The sequence below is a fragment of the Diabrotica undecimpunctata genome, chromosome 6 (assembly GCF_040954645.1).
Source record: "Diabrotica undecimpunctata isolate CICGRU chromosome 6, icDiaUnde3, whole genome shotgun sequence".
NCBI lineage: Eukaryota > Metazoa > Arthropoda > Insecta > Coleoptera > Chrysomelidae > Diabrotica > Diabrotica undecimpunctata.
Genome location: NC_092808.1, coordinates 114,416,763 through 114,434,574, shown reverse-complemented (window position 1 = coordinate 114,434,574; position 17,812 = coordinate 114,416,763). Strand labels below are relative to the sequence as shown.

Here is a 17,812-nt window from a genome sequence, read left to right as displayed (position 1 = left end):
AATAATATTCCTTGTATCGGCATGTAAGTAAGATTTATTTAATTGTTTCATTGAATTATTTATTTAACACATAACAAAATTTGGAATAATTGTTATATATTTTGTAATAGACAGCACCCTAATACGGATTATTGTAGTTTCAGCATTTAGTGTGCCATATACCGTTGACCTGAGGATGCATAGACAATTATAGTATGCGAAACAGGTCGTCGGTGGTAGAATAAATTGATTGTGAGTAAGTCTTATTCTTATTTCTCTTTTCCTAAAAAAGAAAAATATTATTTACTTCATTATACTGGGAATAGACTGGTCTGCGATTTCATGATTGCCAGTTTTAACGAAGTTGTGGTAAAAGATCTCATATTTTCAGATCTCTCCGGTATATACAGTTCGCAATATTCTCTTGACATGTACTTTTTTTCTGTGCTTAATTTCCTAAAAATCGGCTGTAGTACAAATGTTTCACATTAGTCTTGGGATTCAGATTATTAGAGAAATGCGTGTTCCTATCTCTGTAATAACTGAGCGATGGTGGCTACGTCTAAATTCTAAAAAAAAATCTTGTAGCTATCGAAGGAGGATTGTTACAGTCAGTTGAGAAAAGGTATAGGTCAGAATTATATTCCCTGTTCCATGAAGTTAATTAAAATACCTATATATACATCGTTCTTTCCGTATTTCCAGATTTTCTTATGGTGGCTGTTGAAGTCGCCGAAGTGAGCTGCTGAGTAGGGGTAAATCTTGAAAGCTATTCTAAAGAAACTCTTTTTATCATGTAGATTTTGAGAGTATGAGTTAACCAAGTGTATCTTGGAAGTTTATAGACATTTTCAGAGAAAATGGAGAAACTGTGCTAATTTGAATATATGTGGCTGCAGGTAATAAGTTAAAGTGGTAAACTATATTTATGAGGTAAAATCTTTATTAAGGTTAAATATTTGGTAACAAAAAATAATCGCATGAAAAATTAGTAAATGATTAAATTCATAATTTCTATTTATCTCCTTAGGTATACAAATAATTCGAGAACTCTTGCTAGTAAATATTGGTTTTAATACTGAGTAAAGTTAAAATTGAATATCTTTTAAAGAAATACAAGAATCGAATGTTCTTAGAACCTAGTTAACAATAAATAAGTTGTTAAAAATGTCATACAAATTACTAAAATGTATCGCTAGTTAAAAATTAAATGCTTAAAATTTATTATAGACTATATATAACATTGTATAAAATTTACTAACTCTCACAAATCACATATTGCGAATTGTAATTCTACGAGAGCAAACAAAAAAAAAACACTTAAATTTACACCCAAAATGTACGCAACCAATTTTTTATGTAACTATTCACTGGCATAGATTATTAAATGCAATATAAAGGTCGTAAATGTCACCATAATTATTTTCACATATTAGTTGCTTATATTTTGGTGTATATTAAATAGCGTAGTAAATTAATTACTCATTAAAAATGAAATTATTAAACTCACCCAATTATAAATTATGTAAAGCTGTTTTTTTTTGACAATTTATTTAATTATAAATACTTAGGTATTATGTCGTGACAGTCTCCATAAAAGAAACAGCCCCTACAGGATTTGTTTAGGGCTGGTGGTTAGTTGTAGTTAGCCGGAACTTAGATTTTAGTACGAAACAAACTTAAAAGAGTCTGTTTAAGAAAATTTAAAAATTATACACCAAATTAATTATAATAACACATTCATTAAATTTCATTCAGTTAATATCCAAAATATATAGGTAGTCATCGTCATTATTCATCAATTAAAAATAAATTATATCAATTATTCAATCATCATATTATGGGAATCCCCCTCATATACCTAGATACGTATAGAAGGGAATAAACTTGCCGACAAATCTGCACTCGAAGTAACAATAGATCTAACAAAAATTATTGTAATCACCGTAAAATTATCATATTTTAAACAACAGCTCGTAAATCAAAATTAAAACAGATTAAATCCAGCAGAGTATATAATTTATATTTTAACTTTGTAATATGATATCGTCCGTGTGACTGTTGTCTTTCGCCCATCGGACGCGTCCCCAGGTGGTGGATAGGGGAACGCCCTAACCAGTTCTAGGACTGGCGGGTAGGTGGGAAATAAAATACCACCCGTGAACCAAAACAGACTGGTATGGTAACCCAACAGAGTCCCTGGCCCTCCAGGTTGGGGGTTAGGCTAGAGGCTAACAACCTCTTCCTGTAAAAATCATATGTTACGGAACCTCAAGGACTATTAGCCGGACGGAACTTACGACGACGACACTGCAAACGAAAAATGGAATTAAGATTAGGAACATGGAACACCCGAACCCTGTATCGAGCTGGAGCACTCGCATCTCTACTAGATATAGTGAACATGTACAGAGTAGATGTTTTGGCACTGCAGGAAATGCGATGGACGGGAACAGGCATTCTTGATAAGAGAACCCACTCCATATATTACAGCTGCAATGAAAACCAACACATAGATGGAGTGGGATTTATAGTAAACCAAAGAACAAAAGGCCTAGTTATTGATTTTAAAGCCTACAGTCAAAGAATGTGCTATTTACGCTTAAAAGGTAAATTCTTTAATTACAGTTTAATTAATTCACATGCCCCGACCGACGACAAACTAGAAGACATTAAAGAACAGTTTTTCGAAGACCTAGAACAAGCCTACAGAAGATGCCCCAGAAATGATATTAAAATAGTGCTAGGTGACATGAATGCAAGAATAGGACGAGAGCAAGTTTTTATACCGACTATAGGAAGGCATAGCCTACACAACATCAGTAGCGATAATGGATTACGACTGATAAACTTAGCAGCAGCACTGAACATGACCGTCGCTAGCACCTATTTTGAACACAAGAATATACACAAGGTAACCTGGACCTCCCCTGATGGGAGAACAACTAGTCAGATTGATCACATCTTAATAGATTCAAGACACGGAACGGACATAATAAACTGCAGAAGTTATAGAGGCGCAAACATAGACTCAGACCATTGTTTAGTGATCTCAACACTAAGGGCTAGAATTTCAAACTCCAACAAAGAAAAAGAAATAAATAGAAAGAAATGGAATGTACAGAAGCTGAGAGATGCAACTGTTGCAAAACAGTACTGGGAAAATATTACCAATAGGTTAAGGAATCAAAGTCTAGGCGAAGAAGACCAGAGAGATATAGACTCATTCTGGAATAGGATAAGGGAAGATATTGAGTCAGCAGCACAAGATGAAATAGGAACAGAAACTTGTACCCGAAAAAATCACTGGTTTGACGATGAATGCAAAGACGCAACACGGAAAAAAAAATGAAGCCTATGCAAAAATGCTTACCCGCCGAACTAGAACAAGTATAGAGAATTACCAGACAAAGAGAAGAGAAGAAAAGAAAATACACATAATGAAGAAACGAAACCACTTAAAAAAGGAACTTCAATATATAGAAAACCTCAACAGAGAAAAAGAATTCAGAACATTCTATAAGAAAGTTAACATCAACAGAAAAGAATTTAAGGCAAACACAAATCAATGTAGAAGTTTAAATGGCGATCTCTTAACAACAAGAACAGACGTACTAAACCGATGGACGGAATATTTTAACCAGATACTTAATATAGAGGAAGAAGAAGAAAACCCGGAAGACGAAAGCTGCGAGGTAAGCGGAGCAGACGAGAGGGAGGAGGATCCACCAACAATCCTGGAAGTTAAAGACGCTGTAAACAAACTAGCCAGAAACAAATCACCCGGAATAGATAATCTCCCAGCGGAATTATATAAAGAAAGTGGCCACGATATCATAATAGCGCTACAGCAGCTTGCCATCGTATGGCACCATATGCAGAGCGAATAATAGGACAATACCAGGCTGGTTTCAGAGGTGGTAAATCAACAATTCATCAGATTTCAACCCTGAGACAAATTCTAGAGAAAACACTGGAATACGGTGTAGACACGCATCACATATTTATAGACTACAAGGCAGCCTACGACTCTGTAAATAGAAGAGAATTGTTTAGAGCAATGATAGACCTAGGAGTACCAAATCAGTTGGTAAGTTTAAATAAACTAACCCTTGAAAAAGTTGAATGCAAAACACGAATCCAGGGGAACTCTCTGAACCTTTTAAAAAAAATAACGGGCTACGTCAGGGAGACCCACTCTCCTGTATACTATTCAATCTAGCTCTGGAAAAAGTAATACGTACGTCACAAATCACAACTACTGGTTCAATATATAACAAATCTGTGCAAATCTTAGCATATGCTGATGATATCAATATTGTTGGGAGAACGGAAAACGCAGCACGAGAGGCGTACGTAGCATTAAAGGAAGCGGCTACAAAAATGGGTTTAATAATAAACACCAATAAAACAAAATACATGAAAATAGGTACGCAACCACAAACACTACGGCCACTTGTTATAGAAAATGACGTCATCGAAGCAGTTAACGAATTTGTATACCTGGGAACGCTCGTCAATTCTGAAAATGGCACTACCGCAGAGATAAACCGCAGAATTTGCACGGCTAATAGATGCTATTTTGGGCTTAATCTCCTTTTTAAGTCTACAGTTATATCAAGAAATACAAAAGTAAAACTCTACAAAACAATAATACGCCCAGTCCTAACATATGGTTCAGAAACGTGGACTTTAACAAAAAGCAATGAAAACATGTTAGGATGTTTCGAAAGAAAAATACTAAGGCGCATCTATGGAGCGGTAAATGAAAATGGTGTCTGGAGAAGACGATACAACTTCGAACTCTATAGGATATACCAGGAACCAGATATCGTAAAACACATAAAGATAGGACGTCTGAGGTGGGTAGGCCATGTAATGCGGATGGAGCAAACCGACCCAGCTAGAAAAACGCTCCTTGATAGACCTATTGGTCAAAGAAGAAGAGGAAGACCCAGAACGAGATTCCTAGATAACATCGATGAAGACATGAGAAATATGGAAATACGTGCTTGGCGGAGGAAGGCGATGGATAGGGACGACTGGAGAAAAATTCTTGGGGAGGCTAGGACCCACACAGGGTTGTAAAGCCAAAGTGATGATGAATATGATATCGTTCCACCGCTAGTACTCTTTGCGAAATTTAGAGCGAAAATCGAGGTTGTAGACTCCTATTTTATAACCTTTATCCTTCATATTTCGAAAAGCATATCAAAAGTATCTACGACAAAAATAAATACATGTAAAATTGTTCGCCATAAAGTTTATTATTACAAATCTTGAATATGTTGCTTGTGTGAGTCCATTTCAAATAGGTAAGAGAAATAAGAATAAGACTTACAATCAATTTATTCTACCACCTTATATAGTGGTAGAATAAATTGATTGTAAGTCTTATTCTTAGTCTTTTACCTATTTATTATTACGATTCTTCTTCTTTAAGTTCCATCTTCTATCGAAGGTTGAAAATCATCATGGCTATACACACTCCGTTGACCGCCGCGCCAGTCTAAATTGTTCTTCACTACTGCATTCAAACTATTCCCTCAAATTTTTAAGCCACCATATTCTTTGTCTTCCCACATTTCGCTTTCCTCGAATTACATAATAAGTTGTAGTTGTAGTAATGAGAATTTTTTCCTCTCATCACATATCCCAAGCACTCAAGTTTTCTTATTTTGATTTTTTTTATAACTATGTTCACTTACAATCTACACCATAACAGAGTATTAAGTAAATGTGTTACTGGCTTTGGGCGCAAAGGAGAGACATCCAGTAATGAGAAATCCAGAAAGAGGTAATTTTGGTTTAGTTTTGAAGTAGGTCTTGGGGACAGGTTCTGCTAGTCTCTTTTGTGGCTGGACTATTGTTGAATAATTCCCTTACTAGCTTAATTTCGTGGTAAATGGTACATTCATTTTGTGACTACGTGGCTGGATCGATTTCTTCTCTGATGAAAGGAATCAAGTCGTAGTGAAGTGTTTGATTACTTACGTACCATGATTCATCCAGTATCGATCTTAGCTCTTTAAACTGAAATCTTTGGATGATATTCAGCGACGTTGGATTTGCATAGCCCCATAGTAGTACCAGATAGGTTTGAGTATGGTTTTATATAGAAGAATTTTGTTTTGGATGTTGAGTTTTGATTTTCGTCAAAGGAGCCAATACGTTTGCCGGAATTTTAAGTCTGTCTTCTTTTGGTCTGGACATGTTTCTTCCAAGTGAGGCGTTGGTCAAGATGGAGGCCAAAGTATCTAGCGTTTGTTACTGTTGGTTATACGTCTGTTACCAGATGATGTTGCCGGTTTTGTTAGGCTTGTATGGGATCTTCATTTATAGCTACTATTGCTCCGTCATCAGCGGGTTGCGGGACTGCAGAGTTGATAATACAGAGGTTGGATTGTTGGTAATTAAATTTGACAGAGAAATATCTATTTGATATATAGGATTTGAGTATGAGGAAATAGTTACTGGATAGTGCTATTTTTATTTTGTAAAGCAGACCTCTGTGCCAGACTTTGTCAAACGCTTGTAAGATGTCTACAAATATTTTTTTTTTGAACCTATTCTCTATCCTTCCATTGTTGGATGTAGGTCTCCCCCAGTTCTCTCCATATTTCCCTATCTTGAGCTGTTCTCTGCCATGTGGGACCTCCTTGTTTCCTGATGTCATCTTTCCACCTCATCTGTGGTCTGCCTCTTGATCTCTTTGCATTGTATGGACGCCACTTTCCGATGGCATTGTTCCATCGTCCGTCTTGGAGACGTTCATTGTGTCCATTCCATTTCAGTTTTGCTGCTTGTTCTATCGCGTCTACTGTCTTTGTTCTGGTTCTGATCCACTGGTTACGTTTTCTACCTTTAAGTGATATACCCAACATTTCTCCATCGCTCTTTATGCCTTCCTTATCCTATCCAAATTGGCCTATGTAAATGTCCATGTCTGTGCTCCGTAGGTGAGCACCGGTATTATACAGGAGTTATATACCTTGCTTCGTAAGTATAGAGGGATTGTTTGATTTTTTACAACATAAGAAAAATTCTTACTCGTCTCGATATTTCGGCTGTTTGATTTTCTCTGTTAGCTCTGATTGCTTGTCCTAGATAGATATACTCATTTACCTGTTCTATTTTTTCTGTTTGTATTTTTATTGCCTCTTGGTCTTTCGTGTTTGTCATTACTTTTGTTTTGTTGAAGTTAATTTTTAGGCCTTTTTGCAGTGCTTTTTCATGAAGTTCATTCAGCATTAATTCTAGTTCTTGTCGTTCCGAGGAGATCAGGAGTATATCATTCGCATATCTAAGGTGATTTAGGTACTTTCCCTTAATACATATTCCTCTGTTTTCCCAATCTGTTGATTTTATTATATCTTCGAGGGTCAACAAATATATCGTTGAAGTATTTCTTTTCTTTAAGACTGTTTCACATTCCTTTTATCATTCGATGAAATTGGGTAGTAGAGTGATTTTTCTGAAAACGAAATTGATGTTTTGGTAGTAATGTTAGTAATTCATAACCTGCGTATATCCTTTGTAGCAGCAATCTTTCAAAAACTTTCCTTACGGTTGAGAGTAGGCTGATGGATCGATAAGATTTTACTTCATTGGGCTCTATTCCTGGCTTAAGAATCATAATGATTTCAGCGAATTTCCATATTTTTGGAAGGTATGATAAGCTTAACATAGGGTTAAATATAACTGTTAGCATAGTAATGGTCTTGCGGGTCTTGATCTTTTAGTACCTGTGCCGAGATTAAATCATAACCGGCAGCATTTCGTGAGTTGAGTTTGTTATATTTATTTCTTGACTTCTATAGGTGTAAACTTTTGATCAGGAGGGACATTTGACATGCTGCGCTAATTAGTTCTTCCACTTCTTCATCAAGGTCCGCTTTCTCTCTTTGAAAAACGTTTGTAAGATGTTCAGCAGAGACGTCCGCTTTTTCCTCGTTGGAACAGACCCATTCGCCATTTGGTTTACGAATTGGAGGGATAGTTGTGTATGGTTCTTAAGCTTCTCAGTCGCCTTCCATAAAGTCTGGTCATTTGCTGTAAGGTTTGTAATGTAATGTTCGAAGGTTTCGTTATTTGCGATTTTGATGGCTACTCCACGTTGCCTACGCAGCTCTTTGAATATATGTTGATCTATGTTGTTTCTAGATCTTAACCAGGTTCTCCTCGCTCGACGTTTTTCAACAATGAGTTGGTTAATGTGCAGGGGAAAATTTTTGGTATGTGTTGGTTTGCCTTCAGTTTGCCTTTTTGCACAAGTGTGGTAAATTATTGAGCTGCCGTATCTATGTCATTTGGAAATTTGATCCGCAGATGGGGATTTGTGTTTTCTTCTAGGAAGGATTAAAAATCTGCCCAGTTGAATGAACACAACCGATAAATTAGAATATAAATAGAGAAACACGAAGTGCGGTTAACAACAAAAACAAATATTGTGTATTTAAAACTGAAGCCTAAAATTAAAAGTATGTATGCTCAAATTTTATGTTTTCTCAGTCTTGTTGTATGCTGTAGAGGCATGGACGTTAAAGTAAGCTGGAGGCATTTGAAATGTGGGCATATCGAAGGATGCTAAAAATCTTATGGAAGGACAAAATAACTAACCAAGTAGTACAGGACAGGATCAATAAATAAAAAGAGGTCATATTTACTATTAAAATGAAAAAATTACAATACTTGTGAAATGTTATACGTGGAGAGAAATATCAACTGTTACAAGTGATTATGCAGGGAAAGATTGGAGGTAATCGCAGAATACTAAGGAGAAGAATGTCGTGGTTGAGAAACTCCAGGAAATGGTACTCTTGTACTTCTATGTAGCTGTTCCGGGCAGCAGCCTCCAGCGTAAGAATTGCCATGATGATAGCTCAAATTTCGTGGAGACTTGGCACATAAAGAAGAATTAGCTGATGTATTTTGATACAGACTATAAAGGTCGTAGTTTTTCGTCATTTAACTTTGTACAGTCAAAATATTTATAATTTATAAATTTTTTTTACAAATTTAAATGCATTAATGTTTAATGCACTGTTTAAAAAATTATTGTATAACAATTATAAAATCATTGACATTCGTATAAAAATATTATTCTCATTTATACATTAAATTGTGAATTAACAATGACCTAATAGTTTTTTTTCTTTAAACTCCAACTACAAATAAACTTTTGTTAAAAAATAAACCTACTAATATTATATGTTTACATAAAAATGTTTTTAAATTATAAATATTTTGATTGTAAAAACAAATTTATATAAAGAAATAGAACGATTTTTACAGCTCCTTTACGTAATTTTCAGAAACTTTTCCGAATTTTCCGATATCCCATAAGAAAATTTCCTACTCATTTTTTATTAATGATACAAGTAATTATGGCATTAATATAAAATTTCATTGCAAAATAATTATTGTAAATTCTTTTTTGTCGTAGATATGGTACTTTTCGAGATATTCAGGATAAAAATAAAAAAACAGAGGTACTTCTACAAATTTTTCAGTTGGAGGATATAAATTTTACATTTCTACAAAATCTAAATTCCGGCTGACCGCAAGCAACTTGCCATTTTTACAGATTATGGACTAAAAACCCTCATGACATCGTAAAAAATTAAACTAACTAATCAAAAGATTTCGTGTTCCTAAGTTTAATATTTTTTTCATTTTTAAAGTAATTAGTAGGTTTAGTTATAAAAATATTAATTAGAATAAGTACTACAAAATAGCAAAAAGCACTTTTTGACTAGTAAACAAAATGTGACAGTTTAAAAAATTGTCCGTTAGCTGTTCATTATTTATTTACTCTATACCTATTTACCTAATCAGGATATTGTAATTTATGATACCCTGCTTCGTCAAATGGCACGCTAAATTGTTTGATCGAACTGACGATTTGTCTTTACTCTTAAATCTTAATTTTATAATTTTTAAATAAATATATTTCATATTGTGACGAAATATTGGAGAAAGTTACTAATAGCTTTGCACGACGATTACCAGCGATTAGTAAAAGTCACCGGAATCATGTGTTAATAGTTTACGGGTATTTATAATCACCCCCCTGAGATGTGATTATTATGATTTTTATCATAGGCACGTTCAAAGCTATTCGTTACCTTCTCCTCTGTATTTAGCTATATTTGTTGCATTTCTCAGAATGTTAACATTTATTATGCATGAATTTTATGATTTGTATAAAGTTTATAAAATAAAAGCCCATTTGCAAAAAATTATTTGATCCAGTTATCAGTTTTATGGTATTATGGTTTGGTTTTATAGTGTGGAATCAATGTTAAGGAATGAACAAGCCGGCTTCAGAGTAAACCGATCATACATAGTCCAAATTAACACAGGGAATCGCAGAATAGTCACAGGAATTCAACTCTCCACTCTTCATATGCTTTGAGGTTTTCAAGGGAGCCTTCGACACGCTCATATATATGGCCATATGGAAAGCATTACAGGAAATGTAATGGATATAGGAATATCACAAAAAAATATTAAATTTTATCAAAGAACTGTACAGTGATACAGAACTCCAAGTTCTACACAATGACATAACGTCTGACCAAATAGCTGTGCTAAATGGAGTAAAGGAGGGCTGTGTTTCATCCTGCCTACTGTTCAACATTGTACTGGACTTCGCACTAACAAAGGTACACTCGAATAGAGAAAATTAATGGGGATTAACAAAGAGGCTGGAAGATCTAGATTTCGCCGACGATACGCCTCTTAGTAGATATAAAACAGGATATGCAACTCCAAGTAAAAATATTACTAGAAGAATCAAAGAAGATTGGTCTATAAATAAACATCAACAGAACCAAGGAAATGAAACCAACCAAGAACATGTCATAATGTGGCAAATAAGGCAAAGAATCTCTCCAGCACTCTCCGGACGCCCGGAGAGAGCTGGATTGGAATCCTCAAGGTCGACTGAAAGTAGGCAGACCTAAGAAAAATATTATTTCTCTACTTCCATTTTAATATAATTTCCTTTCGAAACTCTCGATGACATTGGAGTGGATATGATACACCAAATTTGGTTAAGGGTATGGGAGATATGCACGTGGTCTGAGAAATGAGGATTCATGCAGTACTTATCGAACAATATTACTTTTACATACTGTTATAATACTAGAGAAGATAAAACTATTTTTACTATCAGAAGTTTTGACAACAAATATTAAATGTACGATAGATTATGAAAAAGTCGAGGGAGTTCAAGTGGAACTGGAGAAAGATGTCACAGATTTGATCTGAAGTGGGAGTGCCGCAACACTTGATACTACTGAAATGGATATAAGTAAAGATTTTAATGTATCTAAAAAAGTACTCCCTTCATCGTTACAACTAAACTGGAAATATTGCCCAACGACTTCGAACTGTCCAAAATCGAAGTCAATTTGAGATCAAAATGTCTTTTAGAAAGCGTTTCTCACATCAGAGGACAAATCCATCTTGGCAGGAACTCTGTAACATCGAAATTTGGAAGAAGAATTAAAATCTGTACTCTTTATCGACAACGCCCATTTTATAAGGTAAAAATAGCTTAATTAAAGAAATTATCATCAAACAAAAATGATAAATAAATTACTTAAAACTTATGAAAATTATAGATAAATCCTACGAGATAGAATTCAGTTTAATACGTTGAAGGAAATGGAGAAGTTAAGAAAAAGCCCTAAACATAAAGAGAGCTAAAAATTGGTGATAAATGAGGTTGACACGTCTGTCTATATTAGATTAGTCAATGAAACTGTCATTACATAACTCTAAAAAAGGAAATAACCGGGCCAAAAAATAAGAGGAAATTAGCAGTGCAAACGAATTTTAAATGGGCCTTTAAAATCATTTTCCTTTTTTTTTTCATAACAACATATAAATTTTTGTCAACAAAAAAAAATGCTTTTTTGAAAATATTTATGAATTTGAGCATTTTTTAAAATGTCCCACGTAGGACAATTTCAAGGCCACTTCATTACTAAATCTACTGTATAAAATTTAATTTTTCGATCTAAATGAACCAAGCCTACTAGTCACAAGTGCTTGATTACTTTTTGTAGCACTAGATGCGGTTGGCTTCATAAAGCTCATGGCCAATGGTCGCGGTGGCCTATTTCCGGCGTTATTTCCGTTGGAGTTGGTCCGTTTTAGATTGACCTTGGACGGGGAAGATATTGTCTTGTTGCTGGGTATTCTCTGGATTGGACGAGAAACATTACTGCTAGTATTTGGTTTAAGAGGTAACTTTTTGACGGTGCTAGTAGAGGTGGCACTGTTCAGGGAACTTCGGGAACTAACGATAGAGTTCCTAAAAAATTAAAATATTACATTTAATTAATTATTTAATTATAGCTGAAATTTTTTGAAACATACTAAGAGCTAAAACGAACAAACGTAAATACTATAAATAGGTTCATTGTTATTTATTTCGAAGTTACGCAGCGAAAGATTCATAATCGAAAATTTTTTGAACATTTTTTTCATATTGATTGTTGATAATTATCAACTGTAGGGGAGAGTGTAGTAACTCGGACCGGTTTGTACCTCAGGTCATTGTATTTTACTTTTTACCCACTGTTAATATTTCTCCGCTTTTAGGATATCCCTCCACTTGCGATTTGTAGTCGCGCGATTGTTTAGTCACAAATATTGAACACATTGTTTCAAATATAAGTCAATCCATATGCAACCCAATGATTACAACGATTAAGAAAACGCAACCTGTCTTATTTTTACCGCGACACGATAGTCGCCTACCACAAAGAATCATACGGACAAGCATAGACCTTTTATTTCCAAACACAAACACATGAACAGACGTTCAAAATCTTACAACAATATTTGATAATAATGTTTCATTCTTTAAATAATATTACTGTTACCTACCTATTACATCAACATTACATTACATTATTTATTTAATTATACATTTTTTTTATAAATTGTTTATTTATTTATTAATCACTAATGATATTAAAATAATTTATTAATCAAATCAAATGTAGCTGTAATTCTGCAGCAAAATTTTAAAGTAAAACCAACATTTTACATTCTATTTGTTTGATAACGTCAAATTTTACAATGTAATCTGTAATCGGAGCATTAGCCATTTTCTGTCACTTGCTGTTGCGTGGAGCAAATTTCCTTCTTATTTCGAATGCTTTAAATGATGACGCAAGGGTAAAGAACCATGGACTCAACTGTACGTGTTGCTATTTTAGTGTTGGTAACATTGTTGATACTTGTCAACTTTCATGTTAACTTTCAACTTGGGAATACTCATCGAGTTAGATATTACGTGACTAAAATGACCTCACTTCGGACATATTGTTAAGATTGTTTTGACACTTTTGACAGATCGTAAATGTTTGTTTACGTTTGTTGTTTTTCGAATATTTTTAGTTTTATAATACTTTTGTAGAAACTGTAATAATATATTGTGATAGTGCATAATAATGGTTTCTTGTTCTCAACGTAGTTGCAGAAGCAGAAGCAATGTTAATAAAAAATCTTCAGGAATACATCTAGGGATACATCTAGGATCTACAGGTTAGTATACAAATATGTAAACAAAGTAATGGCCCGTACTTCAGAGAATAAATTAATAGTATTTGACTGTATTAATTTATCTTTATGTATAATATATCGTGTTTTTAGTGTTTACCGCGGGATTAATAAATCATAGTTTATTAAAAATGTAGTGCACTTTTTTAGATTATGATTAAATCTTCTGAATAACTAGTCATATTTTTATAGTAGTTTTAATATTATTGAGTCCGGCAATAATCCCACCGCCATATTGGTATCATCGTTAGCCACACCTACCTACGCCGTTTTTAATACACAAGTTAATATGCTCATAGCTTCTCCATAGATTCTAACTCGATGGGAATACTACTAGGTTCTCCGTGTAAAAGTAGTTAATCGAGAACTGTCATAGTTGGGGTACGTCTTTAATATTATTTTTACAAAAATTCCCTTGCTCTTTTTTAGGAAATACTTTCACGATTATTAAATTCTTTACTTGTTTTTCGAATAGGCTTTCCATAGTTCACATTTCACTAATTTAGGTATACGTCATAGCATCTAACGTTAAAATTTTCATTTAAATCTAACCTATACCTAAAAGATTTTAAAATATTTTTTTAAGTATATGGTTTAGTAATTTATATTTATTTTGATTGTATATTATTAGTTTTCGTAATTCTCCTTTTTTATGCCTCCTTCTCCTTTTTGGAACTTTCTAACAATCATATTTAACATCTAAGAACATAGCAGCAATTTCAGTTAAGATCAATTCAATTCAACATTTAAAAAGAACATAGTAGCAATTCTATTTAATACCAATCCCATTTAACATGTAAGAATACAGAAGCTAATCCATTTAACATACCATGGCACGCAAAAAGTTCTCTTCTACAACATTTATGCGAAAGTAACCTTCACAAAGAAGAACCAGTATTTATTTATCATTTATACACAATTGAAATTTTTTATTATAAACTTTTGTAAAGCATAGGCAAGTGTTGTCTTGCTTTTGTAGCTTAACAAATTTGATTAATGAATTCTCTGTTTTTCTAATCTTTTAATTCCTCAGTGTGTATTTTACATCGAGTTAGAATCTATGGAGAAGCTATGAGCATATTAACGTGTGTATTAAAAACGGCGTAGGTAGGCGTGGCTAACGATGATAACAATATGGTGGTGGGATCATGGCCGGACTCAATAATATTAAAACTACTATAAAAATATGACTAGTTATTCAGAAGATTTAATCATAATCTAAAAAAGTGCACTACATTTTTAATAAACTATGATTTATTTATCCCGCGGTAAACACTAAAAACACGATATATTATACATAAAGATAAATTAATACAGTCAAATACTACTAATTTATTCTCTAAAGTACGAGCCATTACTTTGTTTACATATTTGTGTACTAACCTGTAGAACGTTATTCCTGAAGATTTCTTATTAACATTGCTTCTGCTACTACAACTTCGTTGAGAACAAGAAACCATTATTATGCACTATCACAATATATTATTACAGTTTCTATTAAAGTATTATAAAACTAAAAATATTTGAAAAACAACAAACGTAAACAAACATATACGATCTGTCAAAACAATCTTAACAATATGACCGAAGTGAGGTCATTTTTAGTCACGTGATGCCCTCTCCATAGATTCTAACTCGATGGTATTTTATATTAAGCCACGGACGATCCTATATTTAAGGTTGATCTGCACCCCCCAAAAGACAAACTGTAAATTCAAAAAATTTGAAAAAAATTGAGAAGGTATATGTGATAACTAGAAGTATTTTGACAACTTTTAAACAAACTTCATGTTTTCGTTTTTGAAAAAACTCACAAAAACTACTTTTTTCCAAGTATAAAGCGGGAAAACCAAACATAGGATTTTGTTAATTTTTTTACAGCATCAAGATATAATTATAAGAAATACTTATGAATTTTTTGAAAATTTTTGAATTTACAGTTTTGTCCCAATAGGAAAAAATAAAATGTTTCGGCTTATAATAAAGTTACCGGTAAGAAACCGAAAATTTTTTTAATAACAACATATATAAAACTGTAAAAGTGGAAAATATTTGCAATAAAACGTTAAATATTTTTTCCTAAATATATGAAAAATCGCGTTAAACAAGAATTATGTCTTGAACTACCGCCTTCAAATTGTAATGTAGGGAGATGGCTCCATCTGAAACAATGGTAGTATTTATCATCGATAGATAGCATTACATTCGGCTTCGAAACGCTTCAAACTAAACGTCATACTAACAGGGTTGCCATATCAATTACTTTGTACAACACTTTGGCAGATTATAACAAAATTTAATATAAATGTTATCGGTTTGAATTTTGAACCGGTCATGCTGAAACTTACAGAGTTACACAATAGTAGATACTGCAACTTTTATTTTGAAAGTACGATATTATAAAATTTACACTCTATAAGTAATATATTATCTATAAAAAACCTATTTAGTTTTACAAAACTATTTAGGCGTTTTTAGTTAATTATTTTAGTATTTATAAACAATAGTGCTCCTTGCATAACCAGTGGCGTACTCACAATTTTTCTGAGGGTTGGGTTTTGAAACTTTTTTATGCTACCTCCATTGTGAGTCCCTAAAATTTGGGTTTTAGTTTAATTTAAAGTACTAAAGATAGCAGTGCCAAAGATTCAGGTATTTATTATCCTGCCTACCAACTAAAACCACCCTCTCTTACTTGTGTGCATTTGACTGTCGCACGTACCGTACTCCGAAAGGAGTGTGGAGGTACGTACCGTACTCCGAAAGAGGTGGGGAGGTCACTCTAAGACTGACGACACTCACTTTTTGGGACACTCCCTTCTCTTATCTAAATCTTATCTATTGTTCTGAAGCGATTTTCTTGTGGCATTTTAAAGTAATTACTATTTTAATGGGAATAAGCCACAATTGAAGGTTAAAATAAGTTTATTAATGTTTGACATTAATCCAACTTGTAAATACAATACATTTTGGAGATGGCTATCGCCGTATTCCCGTTCTTCTCCGCCAATCCTGCTGGTTTAAGGCATGCTCCTCCTCCAGACCTTTTGATTCCATCGCTCTTCTAATTCCTTCATTCCATGAGCGTCAAGTTCTATCTCTTTTTCTTCTTCCAGGGGGCTTCAATTTGTGAAGTTTTTGGGGCCAAAGTTCGTCAGGCATTCTCAATAGGTGTCCAAACCACTTTGAACCTCTTCTTTCTATTCTGTCAATGACCGTTTCTGTAGCATTCATCTTATTTCTTATATATTCGTTGGTCTTCCTTTCCTGCCTTGATGTTCTAGCACTTCTTCTCAAATAATCCATTTGAACTGCTAACAATCTTCTCTTCAGGTCTGCATTAATTGTCCGTACTTCAGAGTAATAACAAAGAACTGATTCAACCATGGTTTGCCCTATTCTTTTTTTGTTCCTTTTGGAAATCTTGAGATCCCACCATAAGGAGTTCAGACATCCTACAATTTTACGTCCTTGATAAATACGGTGTTTAATTTCGCTTTGTCTTTTTCTGTTGTCTTGTCTGTTTTCTTCATGCTGACTTGTAACTCCCATTTTACATATGCTCTGTATAGACGCTTCATCATAAATTCTAGATCATAAGAATCTTGAGCTAGAACGACTTGGTCATCCGCAAAGTTCAGGGAGAACACTACGTCATTTCCTATGTGGATTCCCATTCCCTGGCATTGGTTTTTCCAATTTTGGAGGACTGCCTCAATATATAAATTAAACACTAAGGGTGACATACTGCACCCTTGTTTTAGTCCTTTAGTTACTTTTATTGGCTCTGATAGTCTATTTCCGATTTTTAGGTAAGTAGTGTTATCCCTGTATACTGTGATTATTCCTAAAAGGTATGGACTAATGTCGAGTTGTTGTAAAGCTTGTCACAATTTAAGTCTTGGAACTGTATCATATGCCTTTTCTAGGTCGATGAAGGCTAGATGTACTTTGGTAGCAACTACTATTCTTTTTTCCATTAATTGTTGGAGTATAAACAAGTTATCAGTGCAAGATCAAAGATTCAAACGCCAATAAACTTATTTTAACCTTCAATTCCGGCTTATTCCCATTAAAATAGTAATCTAGTCGTTGGCCCGGTTGGTGTTTCCTTTCTTCTTCTTTCTTTTTAATGACTGCTCGGATGTAATTGTGAACACTATTCCATCCCTCCGTACTTCCCGCCATCTTCACGATTATCTCTCTTACAGTCGCAGGGTTTATACCTATTTCGTTATACATTCTGTTTTTC

The 17,812-nt window shown here is 33.8% G+C and overlaps 1 protein-coding gene across 1 annotated transcript in view; it reads right to left on the bottom strand.

Moving 5' to 3' along the window:
- Positions 1-904: 904 nt before the first annotated feature.
- form3 (FH2 domain-containing protein formin 3) overlaps positions 905-17,812 on the bottom strand; it is a 507,951-nt gene continuing 491,043 nt past the window's right edge. Inside the window, exon 28 of the mRNA XM_072535173.1 lies at positions 905-12,304. Within this exon, the coding sequence (XP_072391274.1) occupies positions 11,995-12,304 (310 nt within the window). The 3' untranslated portion in view covers positions 905-11,994. The remainder of the gene's footprint in view (positions 12,305-17,812) is intronic.